This window comes from Brachionichthys hirsutus, unplaced genomic scaffold, assembly GCF_040956055.1.
Source record: "Brachionichthys hirsutus isolate HB-005 unplaced genomic scaffold, CSIRO-AGI_Bhir_v1 contig_917, whole genome shotgun sequence".
NCBI lineage: Eukaryota > Metazoa > Chordata > Actinopteri > Lophiiformes > Brachionichthyidae > Brachionichthys > Brachionichthys hirsutus.
In genome coordinates this window covers 80,242-103,375 of record NW_027180455.1, presented here as the reverse complement: position 1 = coordinate 103,375, position 23,134 = coordinate 80,242, and the positions used below count along the sequence as shown (strand labels likewise).

Here is a 23,134-nt window from a genome sequence, read left to right as displayed (position 1 = left end):
GAACTTGGTCTTTGGGGTGAGAACACATAAATGTGTGCAATCAAAATGCATTCAGTTCAGAAAAATATTCCCACTGAAATACTTATCAGCGTCTCACATCACTGGAGTTGTTGCAACACACATTGAATATCATGGATGGACACGGTGCAAAGTGTCTCCGTAATCTCCATAGAGTGTAGAAATTATATATATACTGTATATATGTAGAATTATGAACAGCTTTGTTTTTGGATGTGTGTGTAAGGTGGCAGGTAAAATGAATTTGTTATATAGAGTTGCTTTCTGGGAGTCTTGTGTCTTCTTGAAGACCTCTGAAACTAGCAAAGCTTCCAGAAATAACACACGACAGCTGTGACATGGGACTGAAGCACAATCTCCCTTCACAACTTCACCATTAATGCATCTGCAGTCCAGACATGTATAGATTATCTGAATCTACCCGGATATATATATAAGATATAAACAAAGTGACTGACAAAAGAAAAAGCAAACCGCACTCACCTTTTACAAGAAGCAGGCAAGGGCTGTTCTCAAACTAATTCAAAGTGGTCCATATGTACTGTAGACTAAATAAGGTAAGCACAGAGATGCAAACAGTCTGGCATAGCCAATTAACCGACTGGGACTACATGCATTGCACACAGAAAATGACTAGACACAAAATGTCACACTTGCAAACAGGTTAAAAAGCAATAAACGTGCAAGGATTGTGACAAAAGCACAGATCAGTGTGACGGTGTCACTCAAGACATAACAGTGCCTTTAAATTAGTCAAGGAATGCTGAAAGGCAATAATCCTTTTGTTTGTCCTTACCAGGTTTCTCTTTGGACCACACTGGTTTAGGAAGAGCATTGCCTTTGTGGTTCACCCCATCAGCTGTTGGAGGGAGAAAGGGGTCTATTAAAAAATGTTTTATGCCACTATGGTCATTATACTATCACCAAAGAAGAACTTGTTGGTTTGTTCGCGATCCAAATGCTCTGGATACAAAAAACAATATTGAAATGTCTTTATAACATACATTCTCTCATTTGATATTTTCCATTCTCTATTCTTCTGTGTCTCTCTGGGGAGCGCACAAGTGTGTTTGATAACGGAAGTGTTAAAGAGAAAGAAAGGAAAAGAGAGCAAGATTGGGGGCAGCTGTAGAACTGCGCTTGCCTTGGTGTGGTTGGTTTCAAATGTGGCTTGTCCTGGCCAGTGCCATAGACTTTCCACCTTTCCACCATCATGTTAATGATCCTGACCTCAGAGACCCATGGTAAAACTGTGACATACACACTAAGTAAATGTGGCAGAGCATGGAAAACATATGGAATGTAAGAGAAACTGTAGCAGAATATTAAGCAAGTGAAGGCGGAAGCCCCATGCAACCAAGACTGTACGCATTGTAACATGAATAATGTTTGTGTTCTGTCGTTGCATGGCTGCTGAAGACAGCATGAGAGAGTGCTGACAGGACAGGACAGCCTGAGGTAGCTGCTTGAAGGTGAGAGCCCAGGGTGGAAGAAGGAATTAGAGGTAGGAAAGTGAGTAGTCCATTACCCCCAGGTGTGTTGGAGGTGAGAGAAGTGGATAATGTCTTGGATGGAGACAACGTTCGGACAGTGTTACGAGTGGAATGGGGGGTAATGCGGGAGTGAGACAGCGTAGAGTTTCTTCCAACTGGAGGAACTGATGAGCTGATGGGAGAACGAGGAACTTCAGCGACGGATGATTTGACGACTCCAGTACCTAAATGAGCAGAGAGGCAATTGGTGAGGTTAGGGATAATCCACTTATTGGCTTTGCCTAGATGACATAAGTGAGAGCACACTATTGTGAAAGAATGGAAAAGAGTGGACAATGAATGAAATGACAGAGGCATAAATGTTATCAAAAGCTAGCCAGGCTTTTCTCATTGTGAGAGGACAAGGGTGAGGTGGGTGTGCTTGGCTTGGCTGAAAATGGAAGCACACATAGAGGCAGGGATAATGAAGGGGTGGGTCGTGTAGGGTGGTAGGATGGAGATGGAGATGGGGAAGCAGTGACATTGTCCAATGGCTTGAAGTACAACTGCAAGCGCTGTGTTCCATGTGGCTTAATGAAAGCACAGATGTTAATGGGACAAACTTGACATGGTTTTTACCATGCTTGTAACTACCAGCCTTCTCTGTAGCCAAAGCAGGTCTTGGTAGAGGCTTGCCCTCTTCTGGTGGACTAGGAGCTGTGTGAAAGAAAACTCACTATTTATCTAAAATATAATATATCTGAATATATTTTTGACTTTTAAAAGGGGCATATTCTACCCTTATTTGCTCAAATATAAGAAGTATTTAAAACCAGTGCAGTTACAAATTGTAAACTTTTACATATAACTAAAAATGCTACCAGCAATTTTAAAGAACATGTACATATTTAAATAAGATTTAATCGTGAGTTTGAGGAGACGAATATACCATCTATGGCAAGGAAGGGTTTTTAACAATGTGTCAAGGTTATCTGAAAATCGCTGGTATTTATTTATGACATAAATCGGATAATATAACATATCTGGTTTTAAAATGTTTTCCTTTAAAACTAAATGCAAATACAGCAACATTTCTACCAATATGCCCCTTTTTAAAATGTCATTTTAGACAAGGTCTTAAAACTTAATTGTGTGGATTGCAGATGGCAAAAAGTAGGGTCTTTACCCGTGGGGACAGAATGCCTTGGGGTGACCTTGTTGGGATCATGGGTCCTGGTCTGAGCCCGAAATTGAAGCCCAGGTTGAGGATGTGGTTGGGGCCTTGACGCAGGGCTTAACTTGGATAGAGGTTCAAGTGACTGAGACTTTTGTGAAGGTCTTGGGGGACTGGTTTGAGAATAAGTTACAGGTGGGGTCTGGGTCAAAGGCTGAATATTTGGTTCAGATTTTTCTTGGTTCCTTGTTTTAGATTTGGGCTTTTTCTTTTGTGGCTTTGTCTGTTCTTTTGTTTGTGGTAGCAATTTAGTCTTGGGTTGGATCTTTGGTCTCGGCTTGGAATTTATTTTCTTTTGTTCAGGTTTTGGTTGGGACTGCTGCTCGGTGCTTCGTTGATAATCTTGTCTTATTTTTAGTTGCGCTTTGGTTTGGGTTTCTGGCTTAGTTGTAGATTGTGGTTGAGTTTTGGGATGGATCTGAACCCTGAGTGGAGGTGGTTGTGTTTGATTTAATAGCTGATGCTGTGCTTCAGTGTTAACCTGTGCTGTGGTTTGGGGTTGTAATTTAAGATTTGGCTTTGGTCTAGACTGTAAGTGAGGTTGGGTCTGTGTTAAGGGCTGAAATATTGGTTGAATGTAGGGAATAGGCTGCGTTGGTTGGGGATGAGGTTGTGTAGAAGACACATGAGATATGTGGTGTGAGGGTAGTTGATGTTGAGGTTGTGCAGGTGGTATATTCTGGGATGTTACTTTTTCTTGGGTTTTTGATTTTGCAGTGGGCTGGGATATTAATTTTGGTTGGGGCGGGGAATGAGGTTGGTTCTGGGGTTTTGGTTGGGATGTTGATTGTGGTTGGGATTGTGACTGAGTCCAGAATACGGCCTGAGATGTTGGCTGGGGTTGGGTTTGGAGAGTAGGAGGAGATGTTTTTTGGGATTGTAATTGAGTCTGGAATAGGGGCCGAGATGATGGTTGGTGTTGGTATTGTATGGGAGAATATGTTTGTTGTGGTTGGGGTTGCATTTGGGGTTTGGCTTTGGATGTTGATTGTGGTTGGGGATGTGGTTGAGTTGGAGTTATGGTTTGAGATGTTGGTGTTTGGGTCAGGAGTTTATGGGAAGATGTTTGTAGGTGTTGTGGTTGAGTTGCAAATATGGCTTTGGGTTTGGATGTTGCTTGTGGTTGGGGTTCTGAATGAGCTGTGCATATGGCATGAAATTGTTGGGGTTGAGTCTGGAGTATAGGAGGAGATGTCTGATGAAGATGTGGTTGATGTGGTTGGATCCGGAGTGTGGATTTCGATATTGATTGTGGTTTGGGGAGTGGTTGAGTCTGGAATATGGCCTGTGATGTTGGCTGTGCTTGGGTCGGTAGTATAGGGGGAGATGTTTCTAGGGGTTGTGGTTGATGACTGGTCTGGGGTTTGGAGGTTGATTGTGTTTGGGATGGTGGTTGAGTCTGGAATACAGCCCAAGATGTTGGATGCAGTTTGGTCAGGAGTATAGGAGGATATGTTTGTAGGGGTTGTGGTTCATGATGGATCTGGTGTTTGGAGGGTGATTGTGTTTGGTGTATTGGTTGAGTCTGGAATATGGCCTGAGATGTCGGCTGATGTTGTGTTTGGAGTATGTGAGATGTTTCTAGGGGTTGTGGTTGCATCTTGGGTTTAGCTGTGGATGTTGACCGTGGTTGGAGTTGTGGTTGAGTCTGAAATATGACCTGAGATGTTGGCTGTTCTTGGGTCGGGAATATAGGGGGATATGTTTCTTGGGGTTGTGCTTGATGAATGATCTTGGATTTGGGTTTGGAGGTTGATTGTGTTTGAGATTGTGGTTGAGTCTGAAATATGACCTGAGATGTTGGCTGTTCTTGGGTCGGGAATATAGGGGGATATGTTTCTTGGGGTTGTGCTTGATGAATGATCTTGGATTTGGGTTTGGAGGTTGATTGTGTTTGGAGTGTTGGTTGAGTCTGGAATATGACCCGTGATGTTGGTTGCGGTTGGACCTTGAGTAGGGGAGGAGATGTTTCTAGGGGTTGTGGTTGATGAATGATCTGGGGTTTTTGTTTGGAGGTTGATTGTGGTTGAGATTGTTGTTGAGTCTGGAATATGACCCGTGATGTTGGTTGCGGTTGGACCTTGAGTATGGGAGGAGATGTTTCTAGGGGTTGTGGTTGATGAATGGTCTGGGGTTTGAGTTTGGGTTTGGAAGTTGATTGTGTTTGGGATTGTGGTTGAGTCTGAAATATGGCCTGATATGTTGGCTGTGCTTGGGTCGGGAATATAGGAGGAGATGTTTCTATGGGTTGTGGTTGATGAATGGTCTGGGGTTTGAGTGTGGGTTTTGAGGTTGATTGTGTTTGGGATTGTGGTTGAGTCTGAAATATGGCCTGAGATGTTGGCCGGGGTCGGGTCGGAAGTATGGGAGGAGATGTTTGTTGGGATCGTGGTTGAGGTTGAATTCTGGATTTGGGTTTGGAGGTTGCTTGTGTTTGGAGTGTTGGTTGAGTCTGGAATATGACCTGTGATGTTGGTTGCGGTTGGACCTTGAGTATGGCAGGAGATGTTTCTAGGGGTTGTGGTTGATGAATGATCTGGGGTTTGAGTGTGGGTTTGGAGGTTGATTGTGTTTGGGATTGTGGTTGAGTCTGAATTATGGCCTGAGATGTTGGCCGGGGTCGGGTCGGAAGTATGGGAGGAGATGTTTGTTGGGGTCGTGGTTGAGGTTGAATTCTGGATTTGGGTTTGGAGGTTGCTTGTGTTTGGAGTGTTGGTTGAGTCTGGAATATGACCTGTGATGTTGGTTGCGGTTGGACCTTGAGTATGGCAGGAGATGTTTCTAGGGGTTGTGGTTGATGAATGATCTGGGGTTTTTGTTTGGAGGTTGATTGTGTTTGAGATTGTGGTTGAGTCTGAAATATGACCTGAGATGTTGGCTGTGCTTGGGTCGGGAATATAGGGGGATATGTTTCTTGGGGTTGTGCTTGATGAATGATCTTGGATTTGGGTTTGGAGGTTGATTGTGTTTGGAGTGTTGGTTGAGTCTGGGATATGACCCGTGATGTTGGTTGCAGTTGGACCTTGAGTATGGGAGGAGATGTTTCTTGGGGTTGTGGTTGATGAATGGTCTGGGGTTTGAGTTTGGGTTTGGAAGTTGATTGTGTTTGGGATTGTGGTTGAGTCTGAAATATGGCCTGAGATGTTGGCTGTGCTTGGGTCGGGAATATAGGAGAAGATGTTTCAATGGGTTGTGGTTGATGAATGGTCTGGGGTTTGAGTGTGGGTTTGGAGGTTGATTGTGTTTGGAGTGTTGGTTGAGTCTGGAATATGACCCGTGATGTTGGTTGCGGTTGGACCTTGAGTATGGGAGGAGATGTTTCAAGGGGTCGTGGTTGAGGTTGAATTCTGGGTTTGGCTTTGGATGGTGATTGTGTTTGCGGTTGTGGATGAGTCTGAAGTATGGCATGAGATGTTGGCTGTACTTGGGTAGGGAATATAGGGGGATATGTTCCTAGGGGTTGTGGTTGATGAATGGTCTTGGATTTGGGTTTGGACGTTGATTGTGTTTGGAGTGTTGGTTGAGTCTGGAATATGACCGGTGATGTTGGTTGCGGTCGGACCTTGAGTATGGGAGGAGACGTTTCTAGGGGTTGTGGTTGATGAATGGTCTGGGGTTTGGGTTTGGAGGTTGATTGTGTTTGGGGTTGTGATCGATGAATGGTCTGGGGTTTGGGTTTGGAGGTTGATTGTGTTTGGGGTTGTGATTGAGTCTGAAATATGACCGGAGACTGGGCTTTAGTCGGGAGTAGAGGGGGATATGTTTCTTGGGGTTGTGCTTGATGAATGATCTTGGATTTGGGTTTGGAGGTTGATTGTGTTTGGAGTGTTGGTTGAGTCTGGGATATGACCCGTGATGTTGGTTGCGGTTGGACCTTGAGTATGGGAGGAGATGTTTCTTGGGGTTGTGGTTGATGAATGGTCTGGGGTTTGAGTTTGGGTTTGGAAGTTGATTGTGTTTGGGATTGTGGTTGAGTCTGAAATATGGCCTGAGATGTTGGCTGTGCTTGGGTCGGGAATATAGGAGAAGATGTTTCAATGGGTTGTGGTTGATGAATGGTCTGGGGTTTGAGTGTGGGTTTGGAGGTTGATTGTGTTTGGAGTGTTGGTTGAGTCTGGAATATGACCTGTGATGTTGGTTGCGGTTGGACCTTGAGTATGGGAGGAGATGTTTCAAGGGGTCGTGGTTGAGGTTGAATTCTGGGTTTGGCTTTGGATGGTGATTGTGTTTGGGGTTGTGGATGAGTCTGAAGTATGGCCTGAGATGTTGGCTGTACTTGGGTCGGGAATATAGGGGGATATGTTCCTAGGGGTTGTGGTTGATGAATGGTCTTGGATTTGGGTTTGGACGTTGATTGTGTTTGGAGTGTTGGTTGAGTCTGGAATATGACCGGTGATGTTGGTTGCGGTCGGACCTTGAGTATGGGAGGAGACGTTTCTAGGGGTTGTGGTTGATGAATGGTCTGGGGTTTGGGTTTGGAGGTTGATTGTGTTTGGGGTTGTGATTGATGAATGGTCTGGGGTTTGGGTTTGGAGGTTGATTGTGTTTGGGGTTGTGATTGAGTCTGAAATATGACCGGAGACTGGGCTTCAGTCGGGAGTAGAGGGGGAGATGTTTTGAAGGATTGTGGTTGAGGTTGAATTTTAGGTTTGGCTTTGAATGTTGATTGTGGTTGGGGTTGTGGTTGAGTCTGGAATATGGCCTGAGATGTTGGTTGCGGTTGGACCTTGAGTATGGTAGGAGATGTTTGTTGGGGTCGTGGTTGAGGTTGAATTCTGGATTTGGGTTTGGACGTTGATTGTGTTTGGAGTGTTGGTTGAGTCTGGAATATGACCTGTGATGTTGGTTGCGGTTGGACCTTGAGTATGGCAGGAGATGTTTCTAGGGGTTGTGGTTGATAAATGATCTGGGGTTTGAGTGTGGGTTTGGAGGTTGATTGTGTTTGGGATTGTGGTTGAGTCTGAATTATGGCCTGAGATGTTGGCCGGGGTCGGGTCGGAAGTATGGGAGGAGATGTTTGTTGGGGTCGTGGTTGAGGTTGAATTCTGGATTTGGGTTTGGAGGTTGCTTGTGTTTGGAGTGTTGGTTGAGTCTGGAATATGACCTGTGATGTTGGTTGCGGTTGGACCTTGAGTATGGCAGGAGATGTTTCTAGGGGTTGTGGTTGATGAATGATCTGGGGTTTTTGTTTGGAGGTTGATTGTGTTTGAGATTGTGGTTGAGTCTGAAATATGACCTGAGATGTTGGCTGTGCTTGGGTCGGGAATATAGGGGGATATGTTTCTTGGGGTTGTGCTTGATGAATGATCTTGGATTTGGGTTTGGAGGTTGATTGTGTTTGGAGTGTTGGTTGAGTCTGGGATATGACCCGTGATGTTGGTTGCAGTTGGACCTTGAGTATGGGAGGAGATGTTTCTTGGGGTTGTGGTTGATGAATGGTCTGGGGTTTGAGTTTGGGTTTGGAAGTTGATTGTGTTTGGGATTGTGGTTGAGTCTGAAATATGGCCTGAGATGTTGGCTGTGCTTGGGTCGGGAATATAGGAGAAGATGTTTCAATGGGTTGTGGTTGATGAATGGTCTGGGGTTTGAGTGTGGGTTTGGAGGTTGATTGTGTTTGGAGTGTTGGTTGAGTCTGGAATATGACCTGTGATGTTGGTTGCGGTTGGACCTTGAGTATGGGAGGAGATGTTTCAAGGGGTCGTGGTTGAGGTTGAATTCTGGGTTTGGCTTTGGATGGTGATTGTGTTTGGGGTTGTGGATGAGTCTGAAGTATGGCCTGAGATGTTGGCTGTACTTGGGTCGGGAATATAGGGGGATATGTTCCTAGGGGTTGTGGTTGATGAATGGTCTTGGATTTGGGTTTGGACGTTGATTGTGTTTGGAGTGTTGGTTGAGTCTGGAATATGACCGGTGATGTTGGTTGCGGTCGGACCTTGAGTATGGGAGGAGACGTTTCTAGGGGTTGTGGTTGATGAATGGTCTGGGGTTTGGGTTTGGAGGTTGATTGTATTTGGGGTTGTGATTGAGTCTGAAATATGACCGGAGACTGGGCTTCAGTCGGGAGTAGAGGGGGAGATGTTTCGAAGGATTGTGGTTGAAGTTGAATTTTAGGTTTGGCTTTGAATGTTGATTGTGGTTGGGGATGTGGTTGATGAATGGTCTTGGATTTGGGTTTGGACGTTGATTGTGTTTGGAGTGTTGGTTGAGTCTGGAATATGACCCGTGATGTTGGTTGCGGTTGGACCTTGAGTATGGGAGGAGACGTTTCTAGGGGTTGTGGTTGATGAATGGTCTGGGGTTTGGGTTTGGGTTTGGGTTTGGAGGTTGATTGTGTTTGGGGTTGTGGATGAGTCTGGAGTATCGTCTGAGATGTTGGCTGGGTTTGGGTCTGGAGTAAAGGTGGAGATGTTTGGAGGGGTTGTGGTTGAGCTTGAATTCTGGGTTTGGCTTTGGATGGTAATTGTGTTTGGGGTTGTGGATGAGTCTGGAGTATAGCCTGAGATGTTGGCTGTGCTTGGGTTGGGAATATAGGGGGATATGTTTCTTGGGGTTGTGCTTGATCAATGATCTTGGATTTGGGTTTGGAGGTTGATTGTGTTTGGAGTGTTGGTTGAGTCTGGAATATGACCCTTGATGTTGGTTGCGGTTGGACCTTGAGTATGACAGGAGACGTTTCTAGGGGTTGTGGTTGATGAATGGTCTGGGGTTTGGGTTTGGAGGTTGATTGTGTTTGGGATTGTGATTGAGTCTGAAATATGACCGGAGACTGGGCTTCAGTCGGGAGTAGAGGGGGAGATGTTTCGAAGGATTGTGGTTGAGGTTGAATTTTAGGTATGGCTTTGAATGTTGATTGTGGTTGAGTCTGGAATATGGCCTGAGATGTTGGCTGGGGTTGGGTCGGGAGTAAAGGAGGAGATGTTTGGAAGGGTTGTGGTTGATGAATGGTCTGGGGTTTGGGTTTGGAGGTTGATTGCATTTTGAGTGTTGATTGAGTCTGGAATATGGCCCGAGATGTTGACCGGGGTCGGGTTAGGAGTATAGGGGGAGATGTTTGTTGGGGTTGTGTTTGAGGTTGAATTCTGTGTTTGGCTTTGGATGGTGATTGTGTTTGGGGTTGTGGTTGAGTCTGGAGTATGGTCTGATACCTTGGCTGGGGTTGGGTCAGGAGCATAAGGGGAGATGTTTGGAGGGTTTGTGGTTGATAATCGATCTGGTGTTTGGGTTTGGAGGTGTACTGGGGTTGTGGTTGAGTCTGGAATATGGTGCAAGATGTTGGTTGCGGTTGAGTCTGGAGTATAGGAGGAGATGTTTGTTGTTGTTGTTGAGGTTGAATTTTGGGTTTGATTTTGAATGTTGATTGTCTTTGGGGTTGTGGTTGAGTCTGAAATATGGCCTGAGATGTTGATTGTGCTTGGGTCGGGAGTATAAGGGGATATGTTTCTATGGGTTGTTGTTGATGATGGATCTGGTGTTTGGGTTTGGAGGTTGATTGTGTTTGGGGTGGTCCTTGAGTCTGGACTATGACCTGAGATGTTGTTTGCAGTTGGGTCTGGAGTATGGGAGTAGATGTTTTTCTGGGTTTGATTGTTGATTGTGTTTGAGGTTGGGTGAGTAATGGGGTTTGAAATGTTGATTGAGGCTGTGGATTAGGTTTGTTCTGGGGTTTGGCTTTTGATGTTAGATGTTGTTGGTGTTTTGTATCGGTTACTGGTTGAGATTTTCGCTGAGGGGATTTCTGGAGTGTGGGAGTAGATGTTGTTTGGGGTTTAGGTGTGACATGGAGTTCGGGTTTGGACGTTAATTGTGGTTGGGGCTGTGTATCGGTCATGGACTGGGATGTTAACTGTGACTCTGTTCGTGGTTGGGTCAGCAAATTGGCCTGAGATGGCGACTGAGGGACGGTCTGGAGTATAGTAGTGAATGTTGGTTTGGATTGTTGTTGTTGTAGTATGTTGTGGCGTTTGAGTTGAGATGTTGATTGTGGTTTTCGAGTTGTGTAAAGAGGTTTTGGTTGAGGTAGTGAATGAAGCTCATTTTTCATCTTGGGCTCTGTTTGAACTTTCGGAGGTTGGGTTTTTGCCTGTGATTTAAGATGGGGATTTGTTTGAGGTTGTGTATGAGGTAGGGATGAGGGCTTTTGTTTTGGTTCACTCAGAGGAGGCCTTCCATGTTTCTCAACCCTTTTGAGGGGGTTGGGCACGGGGACCACAGTGGCTATAATGTGTGGTAGAGGATGAAGCTTGGGAGCTAATGGGACCTCTGAGAAAGGAGGCAAGATAGATCTGAAGAGATGTCCTCCTCCTGGGTTGTGTGGGAGAGAGAAAATATGGCCATGAAGCCACAACTGTGCTGTAAAATAATTTCAAAGCATTTATATATATGTGGTTACAAATATTGTATTATTTACGAATGGCTTACAAAATAAACCAAAATAAAATTTCTGTGAATTTTGCGAAAAATTGTTGAAACAAGACAAAACTGCATTAATAGAACAGCCAAAATGTAAATTAGCAAAAGTACCAACAGCTGCTAGGTTGTAAACTCAGAGCTAATTATAGCCTGAAGCACAAAATACACAACTACTACCTGGTCTAATCGGATAAGGGGCTCTAATACCAAAGGCAGACATCATTTGAAAGTATTTGCACTCTACAGATTCAGATACCTCGGCTTGGAATGCCTGTGAACATCTATCCAAATCTTTTGGATGTGCCTCTTTGAGAATTAAGGCTTATTTTTCACTGAATGATGGCTTGCTGTGGGATGCTGATGAACTGTTCTAAAACGATTCTAACTTCAGTGACAGAGAATGAGTAAGAAAAAAAGAAGGAAAAAGTGAGTAAACAACAAGAATTTACGGTAATTCATAAAAATGTCAGAACTTTAGCACCTCTCCTCAACTTTATGGCCATCCTTTTCACAGTGGTGGAGGTAATCCTCCAATTTAAATAATTGGAAATAGCCAACCAACAAAGAAAAGGTACTACTGAGCTAATTAATACAGGGCCTCAATCAATGCAGGATATGACAGTGGTAACTTCAGCAACCTGTGGGCCATAGAAACTGGCACCAATACTACAGTGTATACTTCCTGTTAATTCCTGCAGCTGCTAATCAAAGTCCAAAAAAACACACAATCAATAAATTGCACCCTCTAAAAAATGTTTCTGTCTTTATTAGGCCCGAGTTTTTTTTATTCTATCTTCATTAGTAAATTATCAACCCCAAATATCCACGCTGGAGACAATAAAGATGTATCTTATTTTTAAGTAAGTAATTTTAAAATTTGCGGAGATTCAAATGCTCATAAATCAGGGCAAAATGCTAAATTAATTTTAAGGATGCAAAAACATTCTTTGATTTCAAGTTAAAGAGGCTTCGAAAAACAAATGTGTGGGGTCATAATAAGAGGAATATAGAAAGTGTCTTTGTATGATGAAACTCAAGCTTTTCTCAATAAAATAAGGTTCAGCTGTAAATATATTAAAAGGCAATTGTTGGAAAATGGACGAGGAACTGAAGGACAGTGTAAATCAAGTACAATACAAGATAAATCATCAGCTCTAGTTCCTGTTGAATAAACAGGAATGCCTTGTTCATGCAGTTATGTCATGCAGACATCAAATTACCTACAATGCATTTAATGCAAATGCCTCAAACAACAGACACATTAAATATACAGAAATACAGTTCTGCACAGATGAGATAAGGCTACAATACACTGTCTGGCTGGACAGGACCTGAGTACATTCACATCACTTTGAATATGAATTTTCACTTAACATTAAGTACATTTTTGTCAATTTGCAAATAATCCACTGTAAAAATTATTGACACACAACAGAACCTAAAAACCATCAATCCCAGCGAGCCTTGTGTTGAGCTACAATGCCATGCAGCCAAGGCAACCCACCTTGTATTATAGGCCAAACAGCTGGCATTGGTTCCACAGCTACTGCCCTCAGTCAGGGCATGCGTTTCTTGTTCATGCATCTAATCACAAAGGATGCTATAAAGTTTAAACCATTGACTCCTCATCTGGAGTCTGCCAAGTTTATTACTACATACAGCCAAAATGAGAGCCACAACGTTGTTGTTTTTAAAGAACAATGATTCACTGTTTACCGATTGGTTGATTGGTGACGGTGGTTGGTGGTGTGGGTCCAGTTGTCGACATAGATTCCTGCCTAGTAGCTGTGGTGGGAGCTGGGAAATATAATGTATTTAAAAGACCTTGGATGAATGTGTCACAGTATGTCTTATAAAATCTAAATAAATGTTAAGCATACAGTAAACAAAATAGCTAAGATGTGCAGAACAGTTAGAGAGATGTTAGGACAAGCAGTCAGATTACATCTGAATGCAACTTTTGGCCAGAAAATTCATTACCAAGGGTTGGTTTTGTGGCTATGGTCTTGGAGAGGGGCAGTCTGCCCTGGTTCTTTCTATGATGAACTGACAAAGACAAGGGAGGAGAGTTTTAAGTCAAAAGAGTAAGACAAAATATGTCCTTATATTCCTAAAAAACAAAAAGATATGGAGCTTTTCTCTGAGCCTTTTGCCGTGGTGAAAATATTACGTGTCCGAAAATTCATTACCAACTGTTGTCTTTGTGGCTATGGTCTTGGAGGGGGGCAGTCTGCCCTGGGTCCTGTTATGGTGAACTGACAAAGACAAGGGAGGAGAGTTTTAAGTTAAAAGAGTAACACAAAAGATGTCCTTGTATTCCTGAAAAACAAAAAGTTATGGAGCTTTTCTCTGAGCCTTTTGCCCTGGTGCAAATATGAAGTGTCAGAAAATTCATTACCAACTGTTGTCTTTGGGGATATGGTCTTGGAAAGGGGCAGTCTGCTCTGGGTCTTGTTATGGTGAACTGCAAAAGGCAAGGGAGGAGAGTTTTAAGTCAAAAGAGTAAAACAAAAGATGTCCTCATATTCCTGAAAAACAAGAAGTTATGGAGCTTTTCACTGAGCTTTTTTCCCTGGTGAAAACAAGTTTCAGAAAATTCATTACCGTGGGTTGTTTTGGGGGATATGGTTTTGGAGAGGGGCAATCTGCCCTGGGTCTTGCTATGGTGAACTGACGAGGACAAAGGAGGAGAGATTATAAGTCAAAAGAGTAACACATGAGATTCTCATAGTCCTGAAAAACAAAGTGTTCTGGAAAAGAGTCCCGTTCCACAACAGCACAGTGGGCTTTGTTCTCAGAATGAATTTCATCTGATGTGTCTTTTTTAGTTCCTATTTAATGTATAAAATGGTTTTGGAGCTTTTCACTAAGCTTTTTGAGCCTGGTAAAAACATTAAGTGTCAGATTATTCATTACCAACTGTTGTCTTTGGGGATATGGTCTTGGAGAGGGGCAGTCTGCCCTGGGTCCTGTTAAGGTGAACTGACAAAGACAAGGAAGGAGAGTTTTAAGTCAAAAGAGTAACACAAAAGATGTCCTCATATTCCTGAAAAACAAAAAGTTATGGAGCTTTTCACTGAGCTTTATGCCCTGGTGCAAATATGAAGTGTCAGATTATTCATTACCAACTGTTGTCTTTGGGGATATGGTCTTGGAGAGGGGCAGTCTGCCCTGGGTCCTGTTAAGGTGAACTGACAAAGACAAGGAAGGAGAGTTTTAAGTCAAAAGAGTAACACAAAAGATGTCCTCATATTCCTGAAAAATAAAAAGTTATGGAGCTTTTCACTGAGCTTTATGCCCTGGTGAAAACATTAAATCAGTTGAGTTAGTGGCCCATACATTTTGATATTTCATTCAGTTGTCTTAACAGAACAGAAGAAGTGGTTGATAATTATCTTCTTATCAGTGGGTTTGTCACCAATAACTACACTCCCACTAGCCAGCAATTAGAATTACTGATTTGTGCGTACATTTTGTGCAAACCCTGTCCTCATGGACAGATGCTTTCCAAACCGATAAATGGAAACCCTCTCAGTGTTGAGTCTTACAGCAGGGATCAATAAGGAATCCTGAAAAATACTTTTCTAAAAAAGCAATAAATCATAGTATATTTTGAAATGTACATTTAATGTTTATTTGGTGCAGCTTAGCTTACCTTGATGGGGCAGAGGGGGTAAAGAGCGTGGACCAGGTGATAATGGTTTCTGACATGTGAAAAACAAAAAGGCAATGAGAAGGAATTAGTCTTTAAAATATTTACCAAAAAGTGGAAGCGTTAGTAATTGGTCTCTACACTCTTCTCATTTTCTCTGTTTCATAACGTTTATCCTCTCTACTCCATGTCAAATCTGTTAAATCCCAGATTAAAAGCTTATTATTTTCTGGTTTCAGATGTAGTTAGTTAACAGACTGCTCTTTTTGCTTGGTCTGTCTTTGCTGCTTTGCTGTCTCCATTCAGCAGTTGGATGGAAATTTAGGCAACTACCTTGACAGTTACACAAGCTCACTCACATAAGGCCACAACATGGACTGCATTATGTACCCTGTTCCCAAAAATACTAATGTAATGGTGTGGAAGCATATTTATACTTACACAAAAAGACTGCCTGTTTCTACATATTAACACATTAACATTTTTCTCAACAAATTCCTAATATAATATATACATTATTATAACCAAATATTCTGCATTTATATATGTCGAAATACATACCATACGGTTGTTGGGACACTTAAAGATTTTTTTGATGGTCTTCTCTAGAAATGTGACACAAAATAAAAGTCAGAGAAAGAAATCATTGCAGTTGAGAAGGAGGCTTCATAAAGTCTCATTTTATCTCTTTAGGCCTTACATGACAGTATTTGCAGGTGAAACCATCATGATCCCTTGAATACTCATCTTTTATTATCTTGTCACATAAAATTACATGGAAACTCCAGCTGAAACCTCATACTTTCACCATCCTACTCAGGTCTGCTTAGCCGATGACAAACCCTGCCAAATCGGTTCAATGCGCTCCATCTCACATTGTTAGTGGAAGTTATTAAAAATGTGTCGAGATTCACTCAAAAATTCAAGTTTCTAGTCCTAGCCCATGAACCCTTGTTCCAATTGTGGGGACCAATCCAGCAGTTGTTGCTTTCCCTGTCTGAAAAATCATCCAGGAGATGGGTAAAAAACCTAACAACCATGGTGGAGGTGATCAAGAACAAAGAAAAGCCGTTCATTCTGAAGGCTAGAGATGCGTGTTATAATTAAAGCCTTGTGTTTGCTAGTCGGAAACAGTGGCTCTCTCTTTCATTGAGCATATTTAAACTTGAGTCATGAAACGATTTGCGACAACATGTTCATGCAAACAAATACGTCTCATCTATCTATTTTGACTCTGATCAACAGCACTTTGTTTATTTGCAATGATCATTATGATAATAATGCATTGGTTTTATTTAGTGCTTTTCTGGACACCCAAAGACGCTTTTACATGCATTATTCATTTACCCCATACTTGGTGGTGGTAAACTACAAGCCAAAGCTGCCCTGGGGCAGACTGACAGAAACGAGGCTGCTAATTTGCACCATCGGCCCTCCTGACCATTCACTCGCTCACTACATTCACACAGACAATGTGGGTGAAGTTTCTTGCCCAAGGACACAACGACAGCTTGCACATGTGCGGGAACAGGGATTCGAACCGCCAACCTCTCAATCATGGGACAAGCCACTCAATCACCTGCGCCACTGTCGCCCATTGCACAAGCAGAACTGTTTTATTGGGTATGATATTTTAACATTTGACATCCAACTTACCATCTATGTCTGCTCTGCTGATGTTGTGAGTAACCAATTTGCTCCACTTTCCAGGACCTTCCTTAGTGTTGGACTGGACACCAAACTCATAGAGTCCGTTTGGCTTCAGATTATCGATGACCGTGTCACTCGTTGGACAGGTCTGGTAATTCCACTTCCTGTTCTTTTCACGATAACGAACAGTGTAGTGTCTGCCAAAAAGAGGAGGCAAAACAAACAATGGTTTTGAGATTCGTTTTGACTTTTACTGTTATGATTCATAATTTATCTTCCTGCAAGAAGTGCAGTCAGGATGGACTCAGTAGACGTTTAGCAGAGGATACCTCCACCAGAGCCAAACAGTCAAGCTCTTTATCTGAAATTAGCAAAGAATTTAAGTGTCCTCCTAACTACATATTGTAATTGAGCTTGTTTTGTTTATAGAAGTTCAAATAAGTCTCAGATACTGTGTCTTTATTTTGCAGGATCTTAATTGCAGAATTTTCAGTAAGTTATATGAGCGTGAAAGACTTTTGAAAGCATTTCAAAGTATCAGCATTGGACCATCTCACAGTTGACACCCAGATTCTGTGGCATGCAGGATCATAAACCAGTGAACTCACCCATCCTCAAGACAGTCGTTCATTATGTTGCCTTCATAGGGGGTTTTCAGCAGAGCCCCCCAGGACAGGAGGACAGAAGTAGGCGTTACCGCCCCAATGACCAAGTGAAGTGGTTTCTGCAGTTCCACTTTGCCTGAGAACAAGTGAACATGTTGTTTTACCTCCATGTCCACCTTGACTGTTGCTCATGCTTCATGTCTGAATGGCACGTTTACCATTCATTTACCTGTGCACTGCCTTTTCACCTCATTGTTTGGCATAGGTCGGACAGCAATAAGGTATTTTGGCTCGGCATCTAAACACAAAATAACAATGAAGTGGAATTTATAGTCATGAGTTTCCACTAATTTTGTCATCTTTCAATTGGCCATTTTAAGAAGATCAATATTCATAGGTGCATGTATGTACAGACTTTCTTACCCATCTCCGTTTCATATGGCTCTCCGTTCTCAGGCAGCTGAATGAATTGTTTGGAGAACAAGCTGCTGCCATAGCCCAGAATGTAGCCTTCAAGTTTGGTGTCAGCATCGGGATGCAGAAACTTCATCACGATGGTGTCTCCCGTGGCATTGATACGTACTTTCATATTCTGACGGCTCACTGGGGAGAATGTAGATAAACCAATCAATCCATTAAGCATTCAAGTGTGATCTGTACTCTTGATGGTGATAATGTCACCACTTTCATGACACACTGGTAAAGAGGGCTAAAAGTGTCTCACAAAGTTAATCACGATGTTAAATAGAGCACATAGTGTATGTACCTTTCATGCGAGTATTACACAAGACATGGGATTTAATAATATAATCTAAATTCCAAATACATAGATGATACTGTAAATATAGAGTAAAGATGAATCCATGCAAACATCAATCACGTATCAAAATAATGTATAAAAAGTAATAGAAAGAAAGGAAACACAATTGCATTTTGGATTCAACACATTTGTATGATGACGCAGTTTGTGCTCTGAAATATATAACAGTCCTTTCTTCTACAGATTCTAAAAACAAAGTTGAGATGCATTCTAAAATCTGTATGAAACCGAATGTGATCCCTGGTTTATGATTTCTTGAAAATGCTTAATTGAAAACATTCCAAAGGTCAGTTTAAGTCATGTTTTCCCGCAACAGCTTCAACTTGATTTTTGCAAACGCTTCCAGCAACACAAGATGCATCAATAACAACAATAACAATAGCCATGCGATGAACTGGCGGCTTGTCCAGGGTGTGCCCTGCCTCTCACCTGTTGACTGCTGAGATATGCTCCAGTACAACCCATAATCCCGATAACGGACAAAGCAGTTCAGATGATGAGTGGATGAATGAACAATAACAATAGACAAAACAACAATAACAATAGACTGGGAAGGTTCTGCACATTCCACAGATAAACAGGTTAGTCTGTAACGCGTCAAAGTAGTTGGGTACAAATCAGACAGCTTTAAATTCAGTTTTGTCATTCACAAGGAATGACGGAGAGTTTGAAAAAAAGTCAAGATTATTTCTACCCACACACACACAGTTTTAAGAAACTACATATTTCCTGGCAAAAGTGTATTTTTCAGAATCCCAATCAGTAGATTTGGGGGACAGATGTTTGAGTCATAATAAGGAACAGACAAGAGAGGTTACAGATCAGCTGTTTTTTATCACTCAAAGTAACCATGATTTCTTAAATTGATCTGAGGTCTTGGTGAGACATTGCACAGAGCCACTTGGCAAAATGCTGTTTGTAAGAGAAAGGAATGTGTCAGAGGTTGTCTCCGTTGAGTTCCTTTCTTTTACTTGAAGTGATCTGCATCCAAAATTGTGAGTGAATGGAACAGTTGGACAACACATTTACCAGTATGTATTTGCATGGTGCTTTATGAAGAAATAATCGGTGATCTTAAGTTGGGTGTCGTAGTTGGAGTTTGGCTCGATAATAAACTTTTTATTTTTACTTTTTCATTAAAGGTGAACTAGAAAACAACACCAAGTCATGAAGTGACTTTTCTGTCACCGCTCTCTTTTGTCGTGTGACCTGTGAACCTTGATCCAGAATGCAGCACGCATGCTGGTCAGTGATAGAAATCCTAGATGAAATACTAAAGTGACTGACATTTAGCCGCTGCACCTGTAAAATAATAAATATCCGCACTATTGAAGTCTCAGACTGGTGTACAGTGGTAGTGGACGAAGTACATTTGATTTATCATGCCAGTTATTTAATTTTGAACAAATTCACGAGATTAGTTAAATTCAAAATAATTTATTTCATATTGTAAATCTGTCTCATCTGTGCTTTTCCATGCATTAACTTCTCCTGTCTTCCAGATCCTCGTGCTACAATCAGCTCATTCCGGTCACCTGTGCTCCCAGGCTCACCTGCAGCTAATCTGTCATCAGCCCGGACACTATATATACTCAGCTCAGACGACACACCCTTGCCAGATTTGCACCGTGATTTCCAGCACTCTATACTGATCCTGACTCCTGTGTGCCTGCCCAGCCTGTTTTTTGTGTTGCCTGTCTGCCTGTCCTTTGGATCTGTCTGTCTGCCTGACTGCTGGTTACCCGGTTTTTGACCTTTGCCTGATTTCTTGAACTCTCCCTTTGCCTGCCGCTTGTCTGATTTGTCTGCTGGTATGGGCTGACTACCCGGTTTTTGACAACAAAGCTCAGTTTCTGGATTTTCCCTCGACTGTCGTGCATTTGGGTTCTCACCTGCTGTTGTTTGAGATCAAAGTCAAACTTCTGTTTTTACCAGATTAAACACTTTCTTTTGGGATTATGTACAATATGCTTCACAACAGATGTCCTTGACTCATATTTCATTAGTAAATAAAATAATGGAACTTCGCTCGTAAAATATCGCCTGCAGCTTCCAAACACGAAGACAGGCCCTGACAGTGAAAGAGGGGGAAGCCCTGAGTTGAAAAACAGTCACGCTTCCCAGGCTGCGTGTTTCCCTTCAGAAGTGCATTTGCTTTTATTCTACCATCAATATTTCCAATGAAGCACAAATGGAATTGGCTTAGAGGGAAGGGGAAACTTCTGGGAGTGTATTTTGAACCCCAGTACAAGCAAACACTGGCTCAGACCCACAACAAGCTGTCCAATGCTGGACCAGTTGGGCCACACACTGCTTTGGGACTGTTAAGAATTATCAGTATTTCCATTGTAAAATGAGTAAAGCTTCAGGAAAGGATCCAGTCACTCAGTCCAGATAATTGATTAACAGAGGAAAACTTCATCATGACATAAGCAGGTTTGCCGCCTCATGGAGAGAACATGAAGAAGTCGTCAGGACCAGAATACAGGGAGCGAGCCAATAAACTAGTCACAGTTTGCCATTCACAAATCACTTGATAAATGCATCGCCAACATTTCACCCATCACTCTGTTTCAGATTAATAACAAGAGGACGTAATCCATCTGGCCTGAGCAGGAGAAACGCCTTTAAACTTTAAAGTCTGCGTTGGCTCAGCAGAGCGGCGATCTGGCCTCATCAGCAGTGATTAACGATCCTCTGGGAGAGGGAGTGGGTTAATGGGGTTGTCACCATTACATGCTGTCTTCACTTTAAACTGCAGAGCAACATGATATTTTTATGTGTTTGGCTTTTTCTTTTTGAAAATGTAAAACGCGCATACGTCTGTGCAGCACGCACAGCTTTACCGTCAACAACTGGGTTACTGCGTGACGATATCAGAGCCTCTCTCTCGCGCTCCCCTCATGGTTTAAGATGAAAATAAACTGAGATCATCACAAGACACTTCCGCATATGCGCATGTGTGAACTGGTGAACCAGAAATAGCTGAAACAATGTCTGAAGAAGAAGAGGAGAAGAAAAATATCTTGGAAAGGGACCGCAAGGATTGTTATGGTTTCAAACGATGTAATGGAAAAGATATTTTCCACGCCGTCGAAATGACTGCGGTGGATTTGCCGGATGAAAGTTACACAGAATAATGAAGTAATGCTAGTTTGCCTTGAGGAGCTGCACATCACAGCTGAGCTCCGCAGACTGTAAAATACCCAAAACAAACTCAATTTATTCTACAAAGTCACATCTCCAGAAGCCGTGAAGCTGTCGTTTAAAGCCATCCTAACTGCACACAATTGTCTTGCTTTTGCATGCGTGTTGCCTTTTAGTGCAGTTACTACTCCGTCCTGCAAGAGAAGAGGTGCGAGGGAGTCTTTGTTTCCTGCACCGTGAAGCCAGAGACAGATGCTTTACAGCCCCCCTCGTAAAACTGTCAACGTCGTTTGAAGGAATAAAGTGTGAAAATGTCTCTGCATCAGCTCGAGCACAGATGGTTTGAAATTATTTAGGTCATTGGCAAAGGATATCTAAATTGGCCTCTCTGATGCTTCATTCACCTCACCTTGCAGCCCAGTGGTAGGAGCACTTGCCTGGGTTTGCGTTCCCACATTTGCTGCTTCGGGAGTTAAAATCCTGGCTCTTCGTCTTTCACTATCACCACTGCCAGAGTCAACAGATGTTTTTCCTTCCTAATGTGGCACTCCTCCTTACCGTGCTTCTTCTGCTTCAATCAATCTCTGCCGTCCTACAATCTCTTTCTACTTCCGAAGTGCTTTAAATCCATCCGTCTTTGCCTTAAATCTAAGCCTCTACATTTCACTCCCCTTCCTCTCTCCTGTAATGTGTCTCTCTTATCAATGTTTAAATGTTTCGTGTTCTTGTTTTGTCTGGCTCAGCAGCATCTTCCAGGCCATATATAGTCTTGGATTATTATGTATTTTATTACAAGTCATTCAGATTTGTATACTGTATACTTATTTAATCCAAATAATGAGGAACACATGCAAATGGGAAATGAAACTCCTAGGAAGAACAAATCGCTGCGTAATATCTGCTAATTTATTACAAAACCTCATTGGAGCAAATAATTCATTCTAAACCAGGGTCTGGTTTCAAAAGTCCATGGATGCTGAGTTTTACTCTTTGAGCATCTTCAGAGCATTTTCAAAGGGCACCCGACATGTGTGTGCGTGTGTGAGAGAGAGAGAGAGAGAGAGTCACTGTCAGTGGGACTGAAGTTCTGACACTGGTTCTCTTCAAGTTGCTGTGTTATGATGGAACGATGGTGTGTGTTTTTCCAGATTTGTTGGGGGGGGGAAATTGGCCATGCCAGAAATGATACATTTACTGCTCTTCTCTTCAGGTGGTGGGATAAATCAGGGCTCTAACGTGAAACATGAGCGACCATACCTGACCTGAGCAAATTAGTGAAACTAATTAGCCAACTTATAAACATCAGATTTTTCCAATGGTGGTCACATTTCACAAAAACGATTGCGTCAGGCTGGCTACATGTCCGACCCCCCCCCCCCCCCCCCCCCAAACCCCCAGACTGGATACTGTTTCATTACAACTTGGGAGCAGTAACTGTCCGGTGTCACCGTGTCTGCTCGCCTCCTTTTCAGGAAAAGTACACGAGCAACGGGGATCATGAAGTGCTCGTTGGCAGGCAGCTCCGTTAATGAAATATTAATTATGTCAAATCCCCTACGGATTTGGTTTCAGTGCCTTTTTATTGTGCAACACTGCATTATTTTACTGCATACAGTAAAGGACCAAAACAGTCCATTTAAGTCAGTGCTAAGAATTGTATATCAACCCTTAAAAAATAGGGTTAATTCTTTAATTTATTCAAATGACTCATTATACTTGTGTGTTGCATTAAGAACACAAGAACAGAATAATTTCCCTCAGTACAGTGTGTGAGGAACACGTGGTAGAGCTACGGTAGAACCAGGCTTAATAATCACAGCTGAATCTAGCAATAAATGTATATTAGACAGATCAATATAAAAAAGGAAAGTTATTTGAGGCTTCATTACTAATTTCTTACTAATCTACTGCACTTTCAGCTTGTCCCGTCAGGAGTTGCCACAGCAAATCCACCTTCTCCACTTCACCCTGTCCTTTGCAAATTGCAGCAAATACCAACTTACTAATCATCTTTCAAAGCACACCCCCTGGGCCCCAGCATGCATTGGGCGGGATGCAGAGAATGACCATGGAAAAACCATCAATGCATTACAGATTCCAGAACCACAGAATACCTGGGATACCAAA

General features: G+C 42.5%; 1 protein-coding gene across 1 annotated transcript in view; it reads right to left on the bottom strand.

Moving 5' to 3' along the window:
* The window catches only part of LOC137915031 (target of Nesh-SH3-like), a 29,289-nt gene that overhangs the window by 6,000 nt on the left and 155 nt on the right, over nt 1-23,134 (bottom strand). Inside the window, exons 2-14 of the mRNA XM_068758513.1 lie at nt 17,464-17,643; nt 17,270-17,338; nt 17,044-17,176; nt 16,442-16,632; nt 14,259-14,324; nt 14,050-14,115; nt 13,738-13,803; nt 13,532-13,597; nt 13,323-13,388; nt 13,114-13,179; nt 2,130-2,207; nt 1,547-1,735; nt 815-877 (exon numbers count right to left, since the gene is read on the bottom strand). Of these exons, the coding sequence (XP_068614614.1) occupies nt 815-877; nt 1,547-1,735; nt 2,130-2,207; nt 13,114-13,179; nt 13,323-13,388; nt 13,532-13,597; nt 13,738-13,803; nt 14,050-14,115; nt 14,259-14,324; nt 16,442-16,632; nt 17,044-17,176; nt 17,270-17,338; nt 17,464-17,643 (1,299 nt within the window). The remainder of the gene's footprint in view (nt 1-814; nt 878-1,546; nt 1,736-2,129; nt 2,208-13,113; nt 13,180-13,322; nt 13,389-13,531; nt 13,598-13,737; nt 13,804-14,049; nt 14,116-14,258; nt 14,325-16,441; nt 16,633-17,043; nt 17,177-17,269; nt 17,339-17,463; nt 17,644-23,134) is intronic.